Below are 19553 nucleotides of genomic sequence, written 5' to 3'. Positions count from 1 at the left end.
CCATGTTTGACAGAACTCTGCTAGTCCCTAGAGAGATGAGTCTGGGCATTGGAAAGGGGATGCAAATGGTTATAGGACCTCCTTCTGTAGAGGGTCTTGTGATAAATATGAAGGGCAGAAACAGACCAGTGGGGACCCCGGACACACTAAGTCATGGTTTAGCAGAGTCAAAACTAAGCATACAAGTAGATGTATAGGATTGGAGAGTGGGGGGTAATTTACTGAATACTAACTCTGTGCCAGGCTCTGAGGTACTCACCCTCTCCACTCTCTCTCTATGTCTGTCTATCTCTTTCCATATGTGTGTGTGTGTATGTGTGTATGTATGTATAATACATATATATATATATAAAATACATATATATATATATTATATATACATATAAATGTATATATGTCTCCAAATGTATACATGTGTGTGTAGATACATATGTTTTACATGTTTAGTTTTCTTTTTTCTTTTTTCTTAAGAATTAGTTCCTTTTTTTAAAGATTTTTTTTTTAATGTATGTGAATATGTTGTAGCTACCTTCAGAGATACCAGAAGAGGGCATCATTACAGATCTCATTACAAATGGTTGTGAGCCACCATGTGGTTGCTAGGAATTGAACTCAGAACCTCTGGAAGAGCAGTCAGAGCTCTTAACCACTGAGCCATCTCTCCAGCCCCGCTTGTTTAGTTTTCAATCTGTCAGGTTGTTGTCATTCCTTCCTTCATATGAGACTAGGTCAAAGTGAGTAAATTAAGTCTTGAGATAAGAATTTGACCTGGTGCTAATTGGTCTCTGACATAGACAGTCCAGTTGATGCCTCTGCTCAGCTTCACGGCCTAGCTGAAGCACCAGATACGTCATCTGTGGAGTAGAGATGGTGTCATCAAGAGTACAGAGGCGAGCAGAGCACTTCAACTGAAGTCGTAGCCCTCCTACAGTACATTCAAACCCAGGAGGGTAGAACTGTCTCTCTTTGGAGGATCAAGGTCTTATGGAAGAAGTGATATCTGAGTTAGGTCTTGGGTCACCATTGGAGTTTGGACAGTTGGACAAAAAGGACAATAGAAGCACAGCCACTGAGGCCAAAGAGAGGGTGTCTGTGTAGAGGGGTGGGGATGCCACTTAATTAGAAATTAGTCTTAGGAGACTGGACTAACAGGACATGGAGCCAGAGAGAGGACACTCAACTCCTGTAGACTCTGCCAGTATGGATAGAGTCATTTGTTTATAATCCTCGCCCCCCGCCCCAACTTTCCATTCTAAGTAGCTGCTTCTGACGTTAATCTTGTCCTGATTTCTACTTCTTGGACTGTACAAGAGGTTACAGACATTCCTTCCTACCCACATTTCTTCCCCCGACACCCTACTTAGCATGAGGGACTTCAGAATCTTTGCCCACACTTATCAGAGACCTACCCCCTTCTAGCCGTCTGTGCCCTCTCATGTCATAGAGAATTTACTCAGAGCCTACCATGCGCCAGGTGCTCCAGGCTCTACAGGTGCAGTGTGAGTAAAACTGTGATCTTGAAGAGTGTCACAGTGTAATAGTGAAAATAGATAGGGGGTAGCTGGCTGCACACACAGCTTGCAAGTTATAACACAGAGACTACTTCCTAGAAGCAAGGCATCAGAGAGAAGCCACCTGACTGGGAACCAGATAGACAGAAAGACAGTCTTCAACATTCATTTAAGGGCACAGAGGCCTAGGACAACATGACATACAATGAGGCCGTCTGAATTCTAGAAATAGAAAGAGGCTGGTTGTCCTGGCCTTCATGGGCCATGGTGGGGGTGGTAAGCAAGGAGGAACAAGGTCATAGTCGTGTGGCAGTTATCTTTGGCAGCCATTGAGCCATTGTCGCTCTTGTTTGAGACAAGGTCTTATGTAGTCCAGGCTGGTCTGCAACTTGCTATCCAGATGAGGCTAACTTTGAATACCTGATTCTCCCAAGCATGAGGTCTGGGGTTAGGCTCTTAAGGCTTTGCCTAACAGTCTTTTCTCTTAGAAGGAAAAGGAGGTTTCAAAACCTTTGTAAAGATGATCTAAGAGCTGTGGATGCAATGGCCTTCTCGGCCATTTCTCTTTTCTGCCACTGAACATGAGAGCAGGATGAGAAAGCAAACACCTCAGCCTGTCTTTATGGGAAAGTAGAGTAATTACATTTTCCAGAACTGAAGAAAGATCAAATATTTTACTTATTCATATGTTGGAAATTCATACCTGCAGAGGGGAAACTTTGGCATGTGCTTGCTTTGGAGACTTTGGTTGCAGTCTTTGTTATGATCCTTTCTTCTTTAGCAAACGTTTAGAGAACACCTACCAGGTTTTATGCATAAGGGGAAAAAATAAAGATCTTGGCCTGGACCTTGTATAGGGTCCACAGGAGATGCTGTCAGAAAGATTAGGATGCTATCTGTCCTTCACTCAACCAACTTCTCCACCTGCAGCTCATTCACTTGTAGTCACAAAACTGTAGCACAGCGGAGCCAGGGATGAGGCTCAATCTGTATCAAGATGCTGTGTGTTCTTTCATCTGAGGCATTCTAACTGCCATCCATTTTGTGGTCAGCTTTGTGCAAAGCTGATGCTTAAATCTTTGGAGACTACAGAGAGTCTCTCTTGCAGTCAGCAACTGTTAGCTACCAGCAACTCAGAGATGATGCTCTTATTCTAGAAAGCCTTGTCATAAGGACTTCTACTAAGAAACTCACAGAGACATTCCTTCCATCAGCCAAAATCTAGGATATGGCAACTGAGCATAGAGTTGCAAGGATTTAGTAAATAAAAAGCTTTGTTCCCAGCTGTCCACGTGTCCAGGATAAGCAGTCACGCCTGATTTCATCACATACTTAAGCTAAGCACACAGCACCATACTGCGCCTTGATTTTAGTCAAGGCCAGGATGTGAAACTATAAACTTTTGAAGTTGTTCTTGCAGACAAGTCAATCGAGTCATTTGGCCTTATTTACTCATTTTCTCTGTTCCTTGGTAATCAAGACACAATAGATGATTAAAAAAGAAAAAAATACTCTGTCATTCTAAAAGCTACTAGGGAAAAAAGGCACCATAGAAACAAAACAGCAACCGTTTCCCCAGCTTCCTTTCACTATTTAAATCTCACATAATTTGTGTTGATTACATTAAAATAAAAAGTGAGTGATCGCTGTATCAGGCAATCAGTAGCTTGCTCTGTGTTGTATTTTAATTTCTTGCTTGGAATGCTCAGACCCTAAGTCCCAGGAAGGGGGAATCTTTTTCATCCCTCCCTGAAGCTTTCCTGTCTGTCTCCCTTTGTCCACATGGCCCTCTCCATCAGAAGCTTCAGAGATGAGTTTGTTGGCAAGCCCATAATTTGCATATTCTAGTTAACTCCCATCCTTTCTCCAGCAATCTGAACAGACTCTGGTTCCTGTGTAGGAAGTTGAGTCTCCTGCCATTCTGCATAGACACTGACACCCTAGAACGTGTCCTTTAATTATCCTTAATTACTAAAGCCTAGTTAATAAGAATTTATTTTATTCCACCTTGTGACATTCATGCCTCATAGTGCATTGGAGTCTGGGTTTAAGTGTAGCACAACAAAAAAAAAGCTAGCAGTTTTTTTCTAGTGCCACTATATGCTGATGGATACATAGTTAAGAATATTTGCCTTTTATTTTCCTTGGAGTTCTAGACAGATCTCTTTTCTTAACTGCCTAGGTCCCGCCATTGACTTGGAAAAAGTAAAGTCAGAATGTCTCGAGCCCGAGCCGGAGTTACGGAGCACTTTCAGTGAGGAAGCAAATACGTCGTCCTATTACCCCGCTCCTGCGCCTGTCATGGACAAGTATATCCTAGACAATGGCAAGGTAGTGTTTTCAGCTCAATATCCGTTTCCCCAAGTGCTTGCTAGTCAGAGGAAAGGTGGAGAGCACAGTGGGGACTTCTGAAACCCCATGTGGCTAGCCAGCCTCCCAGCCTAGCCCCGGTGACTGTGGAATTTATTGCATAGTAGCATAGGTTCCCTGGGACTTCTCCTTGTTCCTCTTCTAAAACAATATTGAATCAAAATAACTGAATAAATAATGGCTTATTTATGAGAAGGATTTTTTTTTCAAAAGGAATTCACTTGATAGTTTGATATTCTTCCTTACTTCCTATGAAATCAGATACCTAGAGTGTAATAGGTTATAGTTAGTAACTCGGTATATGTTCATTCACCATTTTGAAAGTAGATGTTCCCAGCTCTCAGCTCTGTCCTGGGGATAGAGGGGTGAATGAGCCATACTCTTTATCTCTAACTCACTGGCCTACAACTCCAGGGATACATATCACTCTTCATATTTTCTCTCATGACTCCTGAAAACAGATCATGGAAGAACACATAAGCCCTCATGGTAAGAAGTCTGTCAGAGCCCTTTGTCCAGGAAGCATCCAGCTTTAGTGTTAGACTCTCTGCCACTACCACACACGTTTCAGACTCACCTCTCCTTGGCACTTCGAGTTATCTGTGTCAGCTTATTTATCTTGCCTCATGCTTTGGGTGGTCTCTGATATCATTTCCTAGTGAAAAGAAAAGGTTCTTTGACTTGCTTTGTTTAGATACATCCCACAGTTGTCCAGCCTGAACCTAAGAAAATATTATCTAGATGAGAAAAAGAAACGTGTTTATATCTCCAGGGCTTTCTTGGATGTGCTGCTATTCTCCGCATCTCTTACGGAGTGCCTCCTTCTGTGCAGGGCCAGGACTTGATGAGGCAGGGTGTAGGCCTTGTTTTCATTCACTCAGCAGGCTTTCCCAGTAAGCTTTGCAGAGGAGTGGAGGTTGGAAGCCTGAGCCTTAGCTCATAGAACAGCCCTACTTCTGTGCTTCCTGTGTGACATCAGGCCAATTCTTGGCCTTCCTGGACCTCTGAGTGAGAAGCAGACTGGATGGATGTTTTCCATAGGCCGTTTTGGAGTAGAAATGTGTATCTAAGTTTGTTAACCTCCCAGATTGAAGCTAGAATGGCAGAACCATTCTGAGTCTCTTGAATTCCTTTTAGTCAGAACCACATTGTAGGGTGATTGAAGAATTTTTCTTAAGTAGCTTCCAAGAGAAATCTGTTTCTCTCTTGCTTTGAAGGCTGCCAGGCAGCTTTCTGAGCTCTGCTACAAAAGTAGCATTCTTTCTCAAGAAAATAGGTCTCCGAAACCTTATTTAATTTTAAACACACACATTAAGCAAAACCTCTTTTGCTTTCTCCCAGTCACCGCTCTAAACCTCACCCAGCTTTTCTTCGAGACTAATTTGTAGTCAGTCAAGTCAGTCAAAGGACTGTGACAGGAAGGAAAGGAAGCAGACCCTGGAAATGCACAGTGGCTCCTCCGGGCAGTAGGTGCTACTTGCTAATCTTAATCATTGCATTTATTGTTCCTCGCTCTGTTGTCTCACCTGACCCTTCCTTCTCCTGTGTGAGCAGAAGACCCAATCTCTGCAAGGCCTGAAACACTGGAATCTGATCCATTTGTTACTAGAAATGAGTTTTATTCTATAAAATACTTCACAAAGTAGTTTTCGAAGTCCATCCTACCAGATGTCATGTTTTTATAACCTCCCTGATAAGGAAAGCTAACACTTTGATCAAATGTTACCATGGTTTGCATGACTGGGTCTTGTTGCCACATGGATCACTTTCTGATGAAGTCTGTTGCTTATCTAAGAAGGTTTTTATTAAAAAAAAAAAACTCACTGAATTACACAACTGCAAAGACCATTAAACAGTCTAACTTATACTTATGTGCTAAGTAACAAATCTTGAAAATGTACTCAGAGCACGAAATCATCTACTCCATGTGACAGGTTAGAGACACGTGGGAACTGAAAGCCAGACCCCCTAGTTCCTAGACTAGGGCTCAGTCTGTCTTGCTGTGCCCCTGGGAACTACACATTACACTCTGTAGCCATGAATGTGCTGAGCTCAGCAAGCCTTGTCTCAGTTACTCAGCATCGACCTGTGATGGATCTTCCTGAGGCCAAAGGACTGTTTCTGTCTATTCTATGGCACTGGCATTGAACTCAGGTGGATGCCAGAAAATATTGTGTTCTCTTTAGGAAGAGCTGCTCATCAGGGGTGAAACCAAAGCCACAAAGATATATTAAATATGCCCATATGTCTACTATTGCTTTGAGTTTAGACTGGTCTTGATCACTCTGCAGGAGGCAGAAGGGGGAGAGCCTTGACCTCTCCCGACTAGAATGTGCCGGGCCAGGTGGGACTGAGTCAGGAAGTAAATGTCTGTAGGTAAGCTGGTACTTTACAAGGGCTGTAACATCCCTGTAGCAGTTAAGCAACATTTCCTGGACCGTGGCCTGTGTGTAGCAAGCTGTGTAGCTTAAGATGACATGAATCTGTCATCCTCAGGACATCCCTTTCTTCTCTGACCAGAGGAATGTAAGGGCAGGGATGCTGATAGGAAAAGAAGGGGTGAAGACATAGCAGCCTCAGCTGTATATTCTCACATTCAGTCCATCTCATTTAGAACCGGATTACCCCTCTGTGAGACGGAGGGTGGTCTGTGTGGTTGAGGAAAGTGAAACTCAGAGAAGTCTGGTGACGTGACTGGCCTATGTTAACGCTGACAGAAGAGACAGGATCCACACACAAGGCTGACAGCTCAGAGTCCATCCTCCTCCTGTTCCACAATGGAAGAAGGAGGCAGGTATGTTCAGAGCCTTTATAGAGGAATGGACTTAGTGTTTTAGTGATTGAATGGAGCCAGGCCAAGGAGGTCAGGTCTAATGTGATAAGAAATAGGAAGCCATTCAAAATTCCAAAAGGTTGTCTTGGCATGGAAACAGAATTGGAGACTGCTGAGCTGCTGAGATCATCTAGTCAAAGGAGGAAAGCGGATGTCAGTGATTACAGGGTGAGCTGGGCAGACGGAGCAGCCACTGGCAAGAAAGCCAGTCAGACAGGCTTTATCCAGTTTCCATCTGCCTGTGGAATACTGTACTGGGAACTAGCACAGGATGTGGCCTGCAGGTGCAGAAGACTCAAAAGGAAACCTATAATAATGGAGAATCGCTGTGTTAGGTGTGCACTTTTCAACCACATCAGCGTCCCATCCCCACCCCCTTTGACATTCAGGCTACATCAGGGCAAGCCAGGACAGCATGAACTAGGCTACACAGATTTGGGGCTGAATTTTGATTTTTAAATGGGCTGATTGTATGTCTTGGGGAAAATAATGTAGTCCCCCAAATTTGTGCCCATGTGTGTAAAATGTTAACAGCAGTTTCTACCTGCTTCTTACTCTTATGAGCATTAAGGAAGTTGAGTTCATTATAGGAACTCAAAAATATGGCTCCTTTTTTCCTTCTAGAACACTGGATTATATGGCTTCATCTTTCCCCTTGAGTAATAAATTAAGCCAGATGGTGTAGTGCAGGCTTATGGTCCCAGCGGTCAAAAAGCTGATGCAGGAGAATTGCTGCATATGTCTTTATTTCCTCTTTCAGAATCTAGTCTAGAGCAAAGTCCCTTGTCTCTCTCCCAACTCAGGAAGTTTGTGTGACTATGTTATCAAGCGAGGGACACAGGTCCATCGGAGATCCTGTACTCAGCATGCCTTGCACCTGGCTCAGACTGCCCACCTGCAGTTCAGAAGTGAACAGGGCAGAAGGCCAAATTTGACCTTGGGCTCTGGTTACTAAGCCAGTCCTGGGCAGAACATCTCACCCCAGGACTGCTTATCCTTCTGAGCAGAACAAACTGATTTACAGTACTGAAGTGCTCAGCACAGAGAGGCTAGGTGAGTCTGGTTATCTGGCCTCCCACAGTGGGCTGAATGATCTTTTAAGCAAAAGAAGGTGAAGCTAGATGTAACATGTAGAATATTCTTAGCAATGAAAGTGAATTGCCTGGTTGTTTTGTTTTCATAGTTAGAAAACCTCAATAATTGATGAAGCAAGTATTCCTGGCTGGCCTGGCTGCCCTTTCTTCCCAAGCCAATCTTTGGTAGAAGGGCCTTTAATCATTTCTTGAGCTTGAGTTCTTACATTCTGCCATTAATTTGTGTGTGCATATGAGCACTTGTGAGTGTGTGTGTGTGTGTGTGTACACACACGTGTGCACCATCTCAGACCAAGGCATTCGTCAAGATGTCCCCTGACCATGCCTTGGTGATGATCAGCAGGTCTTTATGAAAGCAAGAGCTTTTGTCAGAGCCTTCTTAAACACCCCTTGGAAAGGTCAGCTCATTAGCAGGCTCCTCGTCTCCATCCCACAGAGACCATCTCTGCCTTCTAGAATGGCAGCAGAAACTCTACTTGAGTGGCAATATCAAGGTCAAAAAAAAAATTTTAATGATGAACATGAGTATTATTTTGCAAGTTGTCAATGGCCAAAAACAGACAAATTTTAAAGTTGTAGCTCATTGCTAAACATTCTGGAAGCAGAGAGGGTAGTGTGATTTATTGACCCTCACCGTCACCCTTACCGTGTCTCCTCTAGGGAGCACGAGATTGTATTCTGGTGTGTGTGCTACCAAAGGCAAACCAGATATTGTGGTTGTATTTGATTTCTTAAAATCCTAGGTGTTCTGAGCCAGGAGGATGAACTTTGAGATGGAATCCAAGTCTCCCACTTCGTGAATAAGGAAGCTGCAGTTTGAGCTAGGGAAGGGCTCACACAGTTACACTCCTGCTGGCTGCAGAGCCAGCGGCTGCTCTGCTCCTGCCAGCTGGCAGGCGTTTTATAACTTAGCTCTAAATTGGAACTATCTAGGGAGCTAAACCATCATGATGTCTGGGCCACACCCAGACCAAATATATCAGAATCTTGGGGAGGAGGCCTCGGCACCGGTGGTCATTACAGCTGAGTGAGCCCTCCAAGCAACCTCCACCGCGTGAGCAAGACGTATGCCTCAGAATCTGCAGATGGAAGAGCAGCTGATCTTTCTGTAGTATAACTCATATAAACACATGTGTCCTCAGTGTAGGTAGGTCAGGCTCAGAGCAGCCATCTAATAACATGAGTACAGTTTAAAATCCCAGCTCTGCCACTCAAAAATTGAGTGACTTCATCTAACAGAACTTAGTTTTCCCATCAGAAATGACAGTGCTATCATAGCACCTTCTGTTTAATACAGTGAAGTCGGGGCTTTAGAATAAGGCCTGGTGCATCACAGGGATTCTTCGAGTGAGGCCGTTGCTGCATCTGTGGCACGAATCGTTTACACTGAAGAAGTGGTGATTTAAAGGACAGAAGTGGCCTCCAGCTGCCTTCCTGTCAGACTAAACAGGTGTGATGTTCTTACCTCTTTCAGGTCCATCTGGGAAGCGGGATTTGGGTTGACGAGGAGAAATGGCACCAGCTACAAGTTACCCAAGGAGATTCTAAGTACACGAAGAACTTGGCAGTCATGATCTGGGGAACAGATGTTCTGAAAAACAGAAGTGTCACAGGAGTCGCCACAAAAAAAAAGAAGGATGCAATCCCAAAGCCACCCCTCTCTCCTCACAAGCTAAGCATCGTCAGAGGTAGCTTACTCAGTGGGAACACAATGCTGGACAGCCTGTCCTTTACTCTGTCAGAAATGTATTTTAATTTAATTAATTTTTGGTGAATCCTTACTGAAGCCCCTGGATACCAACCCCTGAGTGTGACATAGGAACACAGAGACAGACATCATAAGCTGTCACTAGAGATCTCACACTGGACAGGACAAATGACTGTGGACAGTGGCACAAATATGACTCGAGGGTGTAGCATTTAAAAGGGTTGTGCTGGGTCCCAGGGAGAAGGGCTGCTGAACAGAGCCTTTTGATGCCCATCAGATGCAGAGATGGGCTGAGCGAGGAGGAGAGATACTTCAGGAGGCAGAAGCATCTTGAACAGAGGAGTGTACCTGGGAAAGGAATGTATCTAGAGAGTGGTAACGGTCGAGGCTGGAGAAACTTCTTATTAGACATTTCTAGAGCAGGCGATAAGATGGGGAGCCAATGACAAAACTTCCTTTCTGGTATTGGAGAAGGCAGACAGAAAATCAGGGAGTCATTTGTCACCCAAAGATATGACTATACCCCATATTCCTTACCCATCTTCCCTCTCCTCCTCCTTCCTTCTTTCCTTGCTTCTCTGCTCCCATGTTCCTTCCTTCATCCCCTTTCTTCTTTTTCCTTCCTCTCAGGCCACACCCCCTTGCTAGACTCTCCTCTGGAGGTCAAGAACACAAGGGACAAGACACCATGTTCATTTACAAGGAACTCAGTCTCATGATCAAAATAAATATAAGAACAATAGTACTATATAGTCAGTACAAAGTAAGGAGTATAGTATACGGAGCAGAATGGAAGTAGTAACTGCTAATCATTCTGAGTACTCGTTGTATCCCAATACATTAAAACGAGGTCTGTGTTAAACACTCTGAAGTATATTAACTCGCTCTCCCAGCAACAGAACTGCTGCTGGCTGCTGTTATCCTTTACACAGATAGGAAACTGAAGCACAGAAGTAGTAGATCCTTTTTCCCAGGCTATAATAGGAAAGCCAGGAGTAAAGCCAGGAAACTAAGGATGGCTCTGTAGTCTGTCCCTAATCATTCTTCTCTAAATGGCCAGGTCTGCCATTTTTTGATGAAGAAACTAAGACTCACTCAGTGATCAGTCAGATGAATGTCTAGTTTGAGCAGGTCCTATAGTTCAGCACATTCTGGGGCCAAATACATCTGAGACACAGTCCATCAGCTTTAGGTTCTCTGAGTTTCATACATGATATGAAGGAGGCCTGTTTCAACATACGGCATTCCAGCTGAGTTAGACAGGAAAGGCAGTGAAAGTCAGAGGCACAGTAGGTCAGGCAGAGTACACCACAGTACAGAGACCAGCATACTCAGGTAAAGCAGCTCAAGGAAGAAATGGCTGGCTACACAGCTAAGAAGGAGGTCAGAGGTGGGTAGCAGCCCATCTTACAGGGAAGTGAAAGCCATAGTATGCAGCTTGAGTTTGCACAGGCCCCAGAGGCCATTAGTTAGAGGGGAGACCCCTAGGGAGATCATGGAGATGAAGGTTGGAACACAGACAGTAGAGAATGACTCGTTATGTTGAGTGTTCTAGAGGTCAAGGTGGCAAGATGCTAGTGATTGTACAGCTAAACTAAGGTCACAGCTCTGCAGGTTCAGAGTCTGGATTCAAACCCACACATTCTCACTCTGGTCTGCAGCCGTTTCCGATGTAACGCAGCAGCTATCTCCCCACCTGACTAGCTCATGATTAATTTGTGAAGCTTTGTGGAGCTTCATAGTAACTTCATGAAGAAGGCAGCCACTTATTTTTAGATAGTAACAGGTAACCTTTAGCGGCTGCTGTCTGAAATGGTGCAGCTTTATTCAAGGGGACACCCTGAGAAAGGTTTTTCTTGGGAAGGCATCCCTGCTTTTCCTGGTAGGGGTGAACTGCCAGTTCTGTCACACTTACTATAATGTAACTCAGCAGCAGCTCCTGGGTACCCTCAGATAGCCATCATCGTGTTTCAGTATGAACAGATCTGCTGAGTGTGTGCCTCTATTCTGAGAGGCTGCTGCTGCCTTTCCGTTCACTGCCTAGTGCGGTCTCCAGTCATTGTAGCTGTTTACTGATCCAAGAAAACAAAGTTTCTTGGCCGAAACCTATGTGCTTTCTGTTTGTCTTTGCTTTTTGTTTGTTTGTTTGTTTTTTGTTTTGTTTTTGTTTTGAGACAGGCTCTTATTCTGTAGCCCAGGCTGGCCACAAGCTCCAAGTCATCCTCCTGCCTCCCTCCACTGCTTTCTGCCACACTGTCCCTGCCAAAGGCTCCACACAGCATGTCTTCTCCTTCTCCCTCATCTCCATTAGAAGCTCAGCTTTATGAACATCCTGCTCCCAGCCTCCGTAGAGTAAGCATTTAAGAGTATTGGCCTTTCGCATGCAGCCTTCCACCCTTCTGTGCTCTCTCTTCATGAATATCATAACCAGGCAGGTACATCTCCCTCCCATTTCCGCACATCCACCTCTTCAGCCTTCCTGTCTCTAAATACCTCTTAAGCCCCTCTGTCTTTTCAGATCCACTCTACTCTCAGAATTCAGGCCTACCCATATGCTTTCTTTCCTGAAGCCTCCAAACCGTTCTCCTGATTATGTAACTAAAATGACCACTCACCCGCCCACCCAAGCCGATTCAGAGTCCCCGTGTTTAGAAGGTGAACTTCTTAGCATGTTACACAGGCACATTCAGTCTGGCTGCTGGCTATATCTCTGGCTGTAGTTTTTAGTTATTAGCAGAATGAACTGAGGAAGCCTCATTTGCTCTCCCCTCAGGGAATTTGCAAGCATTATTCCTTATGCCTGGAATGACCACAGCCTCTGTACCTGTCCTGTAGGGCCAGCTACTGCTGTTTACAGCAGATCTGTGTAAGATCTTCTCCTTCAAGAAATTCTCTTTGACCTCAGTGTGAGTGAGTGCTTCTACCATGAGTCCCAGAGCACCCAAAACCTGGCTCAGCTCATTTTTCTTGGAGGATTCCTGGACCCTTAGCTAGGGCAGAATGAGCCAAGCCAAGCTGGGGTGTCAGGCTTCAGGTGTCAGCGAAGTCTCTGGTACTGAAATACAAGATTGATGTTTTACTTTTTCACTGCAGGAAGACAGGCTTAAAGTACGTTTGCCACACCACCACACAGTCACCATTTTTAGCCTAATTATTTGAATGATTCCAGCTTGTATTTGGCTGGTTCCTCACGGGCGGGCTGTTTGGCAGGAATGGGATTGTTTTGTATTTATTTTGTGTGATGTGAACATCCTCTGTCATGTTGGGCATATAAGAGTGACAGAAGCCTTCAGACTCATAGCACTGGGGGATGTTCTCTTTGATGTTAAAATTGTCCCCTACCAGAGAGCAGAGCTGTGGGAAAGCTCTGACCCTGCTTTGGAAGGATGAAGACTGGAGGACAGAGCTAGGCCTTGCTCTGATGACAAGCTCCAAAGTGACAGTTAAATCTTATTAAGGTCGAATGACCTTTTTGCAGCATATCTGAGCTTTCTAAATGAGCCACAGCATTGCGTTCTGGTTAATTTTTATAACTTTTTTAATGGGACACATTAGCGCTGTTATAAACCTTGTTAATTAAGCAATAATCTCAAATGCTCCCTCGCAGAGGGACACATTCCCAGCAACTGCAGGTGATTAATAAGTTAGAGTCTAACAAAAGCCTTTTAATCAACCTGAGGGGCCATTCCGAGCTGTTACCCCAGGAAATGAAGATGATTGGAATTCTGTGGGGGCCTTCCTGAACACATTTCTCAGTGTGTGCCCTTCTCTTTCCACCTCTTCTCAGGGGGCTATCACAGCTCCCCCCCCCCTGTTGTTTGCTTCTCTCTCTTCTTTTATTGTGTTGAAGACCACTGGAGAGACAGAACTTCCTAGGTTATGTGATTTGAGACACCACTGGATACAGACAAGTTGCCTCTGGGATTAGAGCCATGTTTGCGCCTGAACATCTCTTGACAGGCTTCTCCCTGATTTAGATTAGGTCCAAGCAAGGTTGCTGGACTGTACATATGGTCCTGACTTAGGTAAGTCAGGATGTAAGTGGGGGATGATTGTATTTTATCAGATCACAGTGTATACTTGCATAGGAAACTCCACAGGCATGGGGACAGAGTGCTAGGTAGACTTCAGCCTCCTCACTCAGCTGGGTAGTTATGAGCACAAGAGAATGAACAGGACTTAAGAAGGTGATAATTGGAGCCAGGATCTTCGGGAAGAGAGGACAAGGACACTTAGCTTGTGGGTGCTTTGAAAGGAAGGGATTGTAGGTAGACAGAGCAGAAGACCCTGATGTACCTCTTCTTATCAGTCTTTATAGACAAGTGAAGATAGATGAACTGAACACTAAGAGTGTTCAGGAGGCAATGGAGGCCAGGCAAGGCACATTTGAGTAGAACTCCTCTCAGTGGAGAGGAAGAGGCAACACAGAGAAAGTATACTTGTGGCACACACTCCTGCAGCATGGATGGCAAGAGGAGGTGGGCCCTACCCATCCTTGGAGAGGCAAGAAGTGGGGAAGCAGCAATGGATTCTGACCCGAACTGCCCCTTCACTCTAGTCCCCAGGCTTCTCCTATGTGATTGGAAGGCTTTGTACAAGTTAGTCTTACAAGCTGCAGCCCTGTATCACCTCTGTGGGTTGACAAGGCTGTGGTTATCCATCATGATTTCTTATTGTTGGACTGTCAGGTCATTTTCTACACGAGGAAACTCAAGACCAAAGAAGTTGTAGCATCACCCATGGCCATACACCCTACCCATACCAAGTCCCTTTATATCTAGGTTATATTTGGGTGGACTTGTGTGTGTGTGTGTGTGTGTGTGTGTGTGTGTGTGTGTGTGTGTGTGCATATGTGCACATATAGGCTAGAGATCAGTCTTGTTTCTCTGATGCCATTTACCTTATTTTTTAAGATGGGTCTCCTCACTGGCCTGGGAATCAACAATTATTCCGGGCTAGCTAGCCAATGAGCCCCAGGAATCCACTTGTCTCTACCTCCCAAGTGCTTGAATTACAAGCATACACCACCATGCCTGGCTATTTTTGTATGAGTTCTAGGGATAGGACTCATGTCTTCCTGATTTAAGGCAAGAACTTTTCCAACTGACTTGTCTCCCTACTTGTTATATCTAGAAGTTTTATATCTTCTCAGACTTCCCTGGAAAACCTTTCATTCATTCATTCAACGTATATTTATGTAGTCTTTATGTGTGTCTGTGTGGTTCAAAAGTCACACGGGGGCGCGGGTGCAGGTGCAGCTGCGCACTCAGGTCGCAGCTGTGACAGTCCTTAGAGCCACGCTACAGAGGCGGTCCCAGCTGATCTCTCCAGCGCCTGTGCCCCTCGACTGACTCCGTCCCGGGGACCTCAGTTGCAGAGGAGAGAGGGAATCCCCCGTGGACGGCTGGGACAGGGAGAGCGGGGACCCAGCGTGCCTGAGTCCCCGGGGCAGCCCGCGAAGGAGGGACCGCTGTTGTAGGGGAGAGTGCTCTGCGGACCACTGGAGCAGGGAGAGTGTCCCGCGGACAGCTGCAGCAGGGAGGGCGGGAAGGCTTCCCCACACACACACACACACAAAGAGAGTCCAGCGTCCCAGGCTACACGTGGAATTGAAGACATGGAGATTTTATTGGTCATGTTGATAGTTGTATCTAGTTGTATCTGGATGGCGTGCTCTCCCACAAAATGCCAGGAGGGGCACCCTTATATTGGGGAGAGGGGAAAAAGGAGGGGCTAGGGCCTTCAGGTAATATGTAAATCTTGAGGCGGAGACCTCTTTCGCGCCCTCTAACCTGTGCCTTACATGACCCACTGCATGTTAGGTCTCTGGGTTCTGGGGCGTGGCCAAACACCCCAGGATTTCCACAGCCCCGTATGTATGTATGTATGTATGTATGTATGTATGTATGTATGTATGTAAGCTTCTTTATCACTGACTGCACTAAGCTCTGGGAAATTAATAGTAGCATAAATATAAAATAATTGTAACAATCCCACATGGGTATTATATTTTTTATTAACTGAAAGGGGCTTACTTATGTTTACCTCACATACTTCTTGGCATCTTTATAAAGACTACTTTAGAGTTTGTTGCCCTACTGAATGATATGGAATTTCTAAGGTAATAATTTGTATCAAATCTCCAGGCTGGGAAACCCACTGAAAAATCAGGCTCTAGCCAGGCCTTGTCCAGGCTGGCTCTGCCTCACCATAGCAAATAATAAGATCTCTCAGAGAGTAGCTGTCCTAAGCCCCATTAGTGGTCACTAGTTTGAATGACTCCTTCAAACATAGAAGTCTTAAGGATGCAATAGTGTGGAATGCTGTTGAAGTTACAGGACAACCAGTACTTACTGTATGCATTACCACTTGGAATGGCAGTCAGCACAACATAGTGTACCGGGCATCACCTAGTAACGCTAAGTAGCATACTCCTTAATGTTCAGCATTGCCATGCCTGTGCTGGTAACTAGAGAGTTTCTTGGATAAATACCCTCAAATATTGCAAGGCTGTAGGCAATTGTAAAACCAAGTATCCATGGACATTCAGATGCACAGTTAAATATAGGATAAAGTCATACAGTAGAGTCCTTCTCATCAGTGAAAGTGGGTGACCTTCACTGGGTGATGTGCAGCTGTATACTACCATATTGTGTGTCCCACTGAGTAAAATCAGCAAGTAAACCAATAGACAGATGCACACTTTTTTTAAAAAGCCAAGAACTGGAAAGAAAGTGTTTAGGGACATATACCCACATGATAACATTAAGAGATTTTTAAAAAGCAAAAGGAAAACTAGGAGAGTAGTTACCATCTATGAAGATGGGTAAAATGGGGAGCTCAGCATCCGGGGGTTTTAGAGGAATGTGGTAATCTGGGTGGTGGGCTTATCATCATCAATAATTTTAAACAGGGTCTCACTATGTAGCTCTGGCTGGCCTGAACTCAATATGTAGACCAGGCTGAACTCCCGACTCACAGAGATCCAACTGCCTTGTCTCCTGAGCCCTGGGATTAATGACTACCACACCTGGCTTTTACCATTATTTTTAAGTATACATTTATATTGCTTAGCTATACTTTATGGTAGGACTTTAGTTAAATAACCATGTAAGATAATGTGAACCATTATTTGGAAGTATGTCAGGAGGCATATCCTCTTTCTTCTCCTTAAAAGACTTGTTCTCAAATTCATCATTAATCCTTGACCTTCCTGTCTCTTCCTTTTGTCTAGAGTGTTTGTATGACAGAATAGCACAAGAAACGGTGGATGAAACGGAAATTGCACAGAGACTCTCCAAAGTCAACAAGTACATCTGTGAGAAAATCATGGATATCAACAAATCTTGTAAAAATGAAGAACGAAGGGAAGCAAAATACAATTTGCAATAAACTTTGAATTTTTTTCATAAGGCTTTTGCATTTTCCTTGTGTGGTGTATGCATTTCGGGTGATGGTGCCATCCAAATAGACTACACCAGACATGGCTGTGTCTGGGCAGGGGCCTTCAGGGCACTGGGGTCAGTGTCTTATTCTGAACTTGGACTTCCTACTTCAAAGAAGGCAGATGGATTCGCTGAGACTCAGCATACGAGCCTCATGCCATCGCCAGCGTTGTTGTGGAATGGAAAAAGCACTTTTGCAGGGCTGTAAACATCAGAGTAGCCTGTCGGGACCACAACACAAACTGTTATTTTTACCATCGGAGGACATCTATCTCTTCTCCTCTATTTTGTTCTATAATAAAATTCCATTAATTCTTGACGTAGACAGTTGTTTTCATTTATTTTATATAATATTAAATGTGTGGTAGAGGTAACTAGTGTTGCATGTGGCCTGCAAAGCCTTCTCTAGGGAAAAACCTTTGGGTGAAGGAGAGAGATCCCTTACCGGCCATGGTTTCTGTAACAGCTCTGAAGAGCAGTCTCAAATCATATCACACTCTATGACTTAAATAGATAAGTCTTGGACCACACAGCTTTTCCAAGATGATCTGTGATTAGTATCTAGAAGATGCTAATAATAAGCTTCCCTGATTTATTCAAGCGTATCTTTGTACAGAAATGGGAACTGAAAGCCTGATAATGTTGCAAGCTGTGGTACAGAGTTGCCTCCAAAAAATGGGCTATGTCAGTGGCTATCAGTTTGCTCATTCTCTCTTTTGTTTCAAATAATTTTTCAGGTTGTATAATCATTAATCTGCTTCTTTATTCGGTTGCTGGAACTTTGGAGTCTCTGGCACATGTTTTGGGCAAACCACCTTCCATCTTCCTGTAGACTTTCACTTTTCTTTATGCAATGCCAATAAAGTAAGTGTGGCATTTTGGAAAGGGCAAGGGCTTTAGACAAATGCTTGTAGGTTCTAAGCCTGGCTCTCCTGCTTGCTTTGGCATTAACATAACCTCCTTGTACCTCTTCTGTCTGTTCCATAAGATGAGAATACCTGCCTCGCAGAGTTGCTATAAGGATTAGAAATAAAAAATATAGAGAGCTCAATAAATGTTAGCAATTGTTAACCACCTTTTATTTATTGTTGGACTCTTAGATGCTGGTGGGAAACTTTGATCTATAGTTCTTGAAACTTTTTGAATTTGATGATCTATAAACAAAAGCTCAAGGTTGAATAGGTGCAGTAGGGTGCCACTCTGAGAACCCTGTATTTCAGTAAATCCAATAATCCTTTGTAACATAATAATGAATTTAATAATCCATTATGAACCAGTGTGTGCTCACCGTGGTATATATAGACAAGAATTTTCTTGTATAGTGTTTTCCCCATTCTCTGTAAAGCCGCTGTGTGATCTTTATACAAAGACATAACTTTTCAAAGTCCTTATCAGTAGATTGAGGAAATCAGGCAATATGGAGGAATGATAGAAACTGGTTACACAGCAGGACTTGTGTACATGTGAAATGGATTAACTCATTCCCTGAGGTAAGGAAAGTTTGTGATTGGTGTTCAGCCAGTTCTTGTTAAGATATGTTCACATTTCAGCTAGGCATGCTGGCCCACACCTGTCATCCCAGTACTTGGGAGATGACATAGTCCTGGACTACCTGCCTGGGGTGGCTCCATCCACAGTGGGCTGAGTCCTCCTACACGAATCATCAATCACAAAAATAACCCACAGGCTTGCCTACAGGGCAATCTGATGGAGGCATTTTCTCAGTTGACAATCCCTCTCCTCAGATGACTGTAGCTTGTGTCAATTTGACAAAAAAAAATGCTAGCCAGCAGAGTGAGTTTGAGGTCGGCTTGAGCTACAGAAGACCTTGACTTAAAAAGACATCCAAAATAAAAGATATGTTTACTTTTATGTCATTAGGCAGCTGGGACCTAAGTGATTCAAAATGCCTGAGAAGCAAAAGTGTGTCACAGTTGATCTCATCCCATTTCTCCCTAAGCTTGAGGACACCCATGGGCTCCATGCATTCCTCAAAGACTAATCCACTACACTGATGCCTCCCTGGTGCTTGTTAATTCAGTGGGGGAGACTACATAGAGCCCTTTGTGTAACTTATGCATATGTTGGGGACAACAGAACTGTGACAGACTGGAACCTGGGTTCAAGTCCTTGTTTTACTACTCTGTGTGTGTCCATGTGTGTGTGTTACTGAACTCTAATAACGATCCCTAATTGAGAATTGTGTGGAGGGGATACTACCTGAAAAGGGGTTTTGTAAATCACTCTTCCCATCTGTTCCCCACAGGCTGATATGCTTCATCTCTAGCTGATAGTGCTGTTCAGAAAGGCTCTGGGAACTTCTTAAGACGATGCCTAAATAGTAGAGGTTGGTCATTGGAGGCAAGCCTTTGAAGCTTATACCCAACCCCCAGTTCCTACTGGGTGTTCAACTTCCTTATCTACCATGTGACAACCTCTACCACCCACATGCTCCCACGATAAGCCCCTCTTTCATGCCTTCCCCACTATAGTGAACAGAATCTATCTGCAATCATGAACCCAAAATGAGTCCTTCATCTGTTGTCATAGGTTTTGTAAACTTGACACAAACCTAGAAGTACTTGGGAAGAA

At 44.2% G+C, this 19553-nt stretch overlaps 2 protein-coding genes across 6 annotated transcripts in view; both read left to right on the top strand.

The window, feature by feature from the left end:
- Positions 1 to 17284, top strand: part of Bend5 (BEN domain containing 5) — a 47227-nt gene extending 29943 nt beyond the window's left edge. For all 3 annotated transcript variants that reach the window (XM_028786985.1, XM_028786965.1, XM_028786974.1), the window contains exons 4-6: positions 3694 to 3842; positions 9283 to 9496; positions 16751 to 17284. In XM_028786985.1, coding sequence (XP_028642818.1) covers positions 3694 to 3842; positions 9283 to 9496; positions 16751 to 16908 — 521 coding nt within the window. In that variant the 3' untranslated portion in view covers positions 16909 to 17284. The remainder of the gene's footprint in view (positions 1 to 3693; positions 3843 to 9282; positions 9497 to 16750) is intronic.
- Positions 1 to 19553, top strand: part of Agbl4 (ATP/GTP binding protein like 4) — a 1113017-nt gene that overhangs the window by 904870 nt on the left and 188594 nt on the right. The window lies entirely within an intron of this gene.

The sequence above is a fragment of the Grammomys surdaster genome, unplaced genomic scaffold (genome assembly GCF_004785775.1).
Source record: "Grammomys surdaster isolate TR1022 unplaced genomic scaffold, NIH_TR_1.0 100, whole genome shotgun sequence".
Lineage (NCBI taxonomy): Eukaryota > Metazoa > Chordata > Mammalia > Rodentia > Muridae > Grammomys > Grammomys surdaster.
The sequence above is the reverse complement of the archived record's forward strand: the minus strand, read 5'-3'. Positions and strand labels throughout refer to the sequence as shown.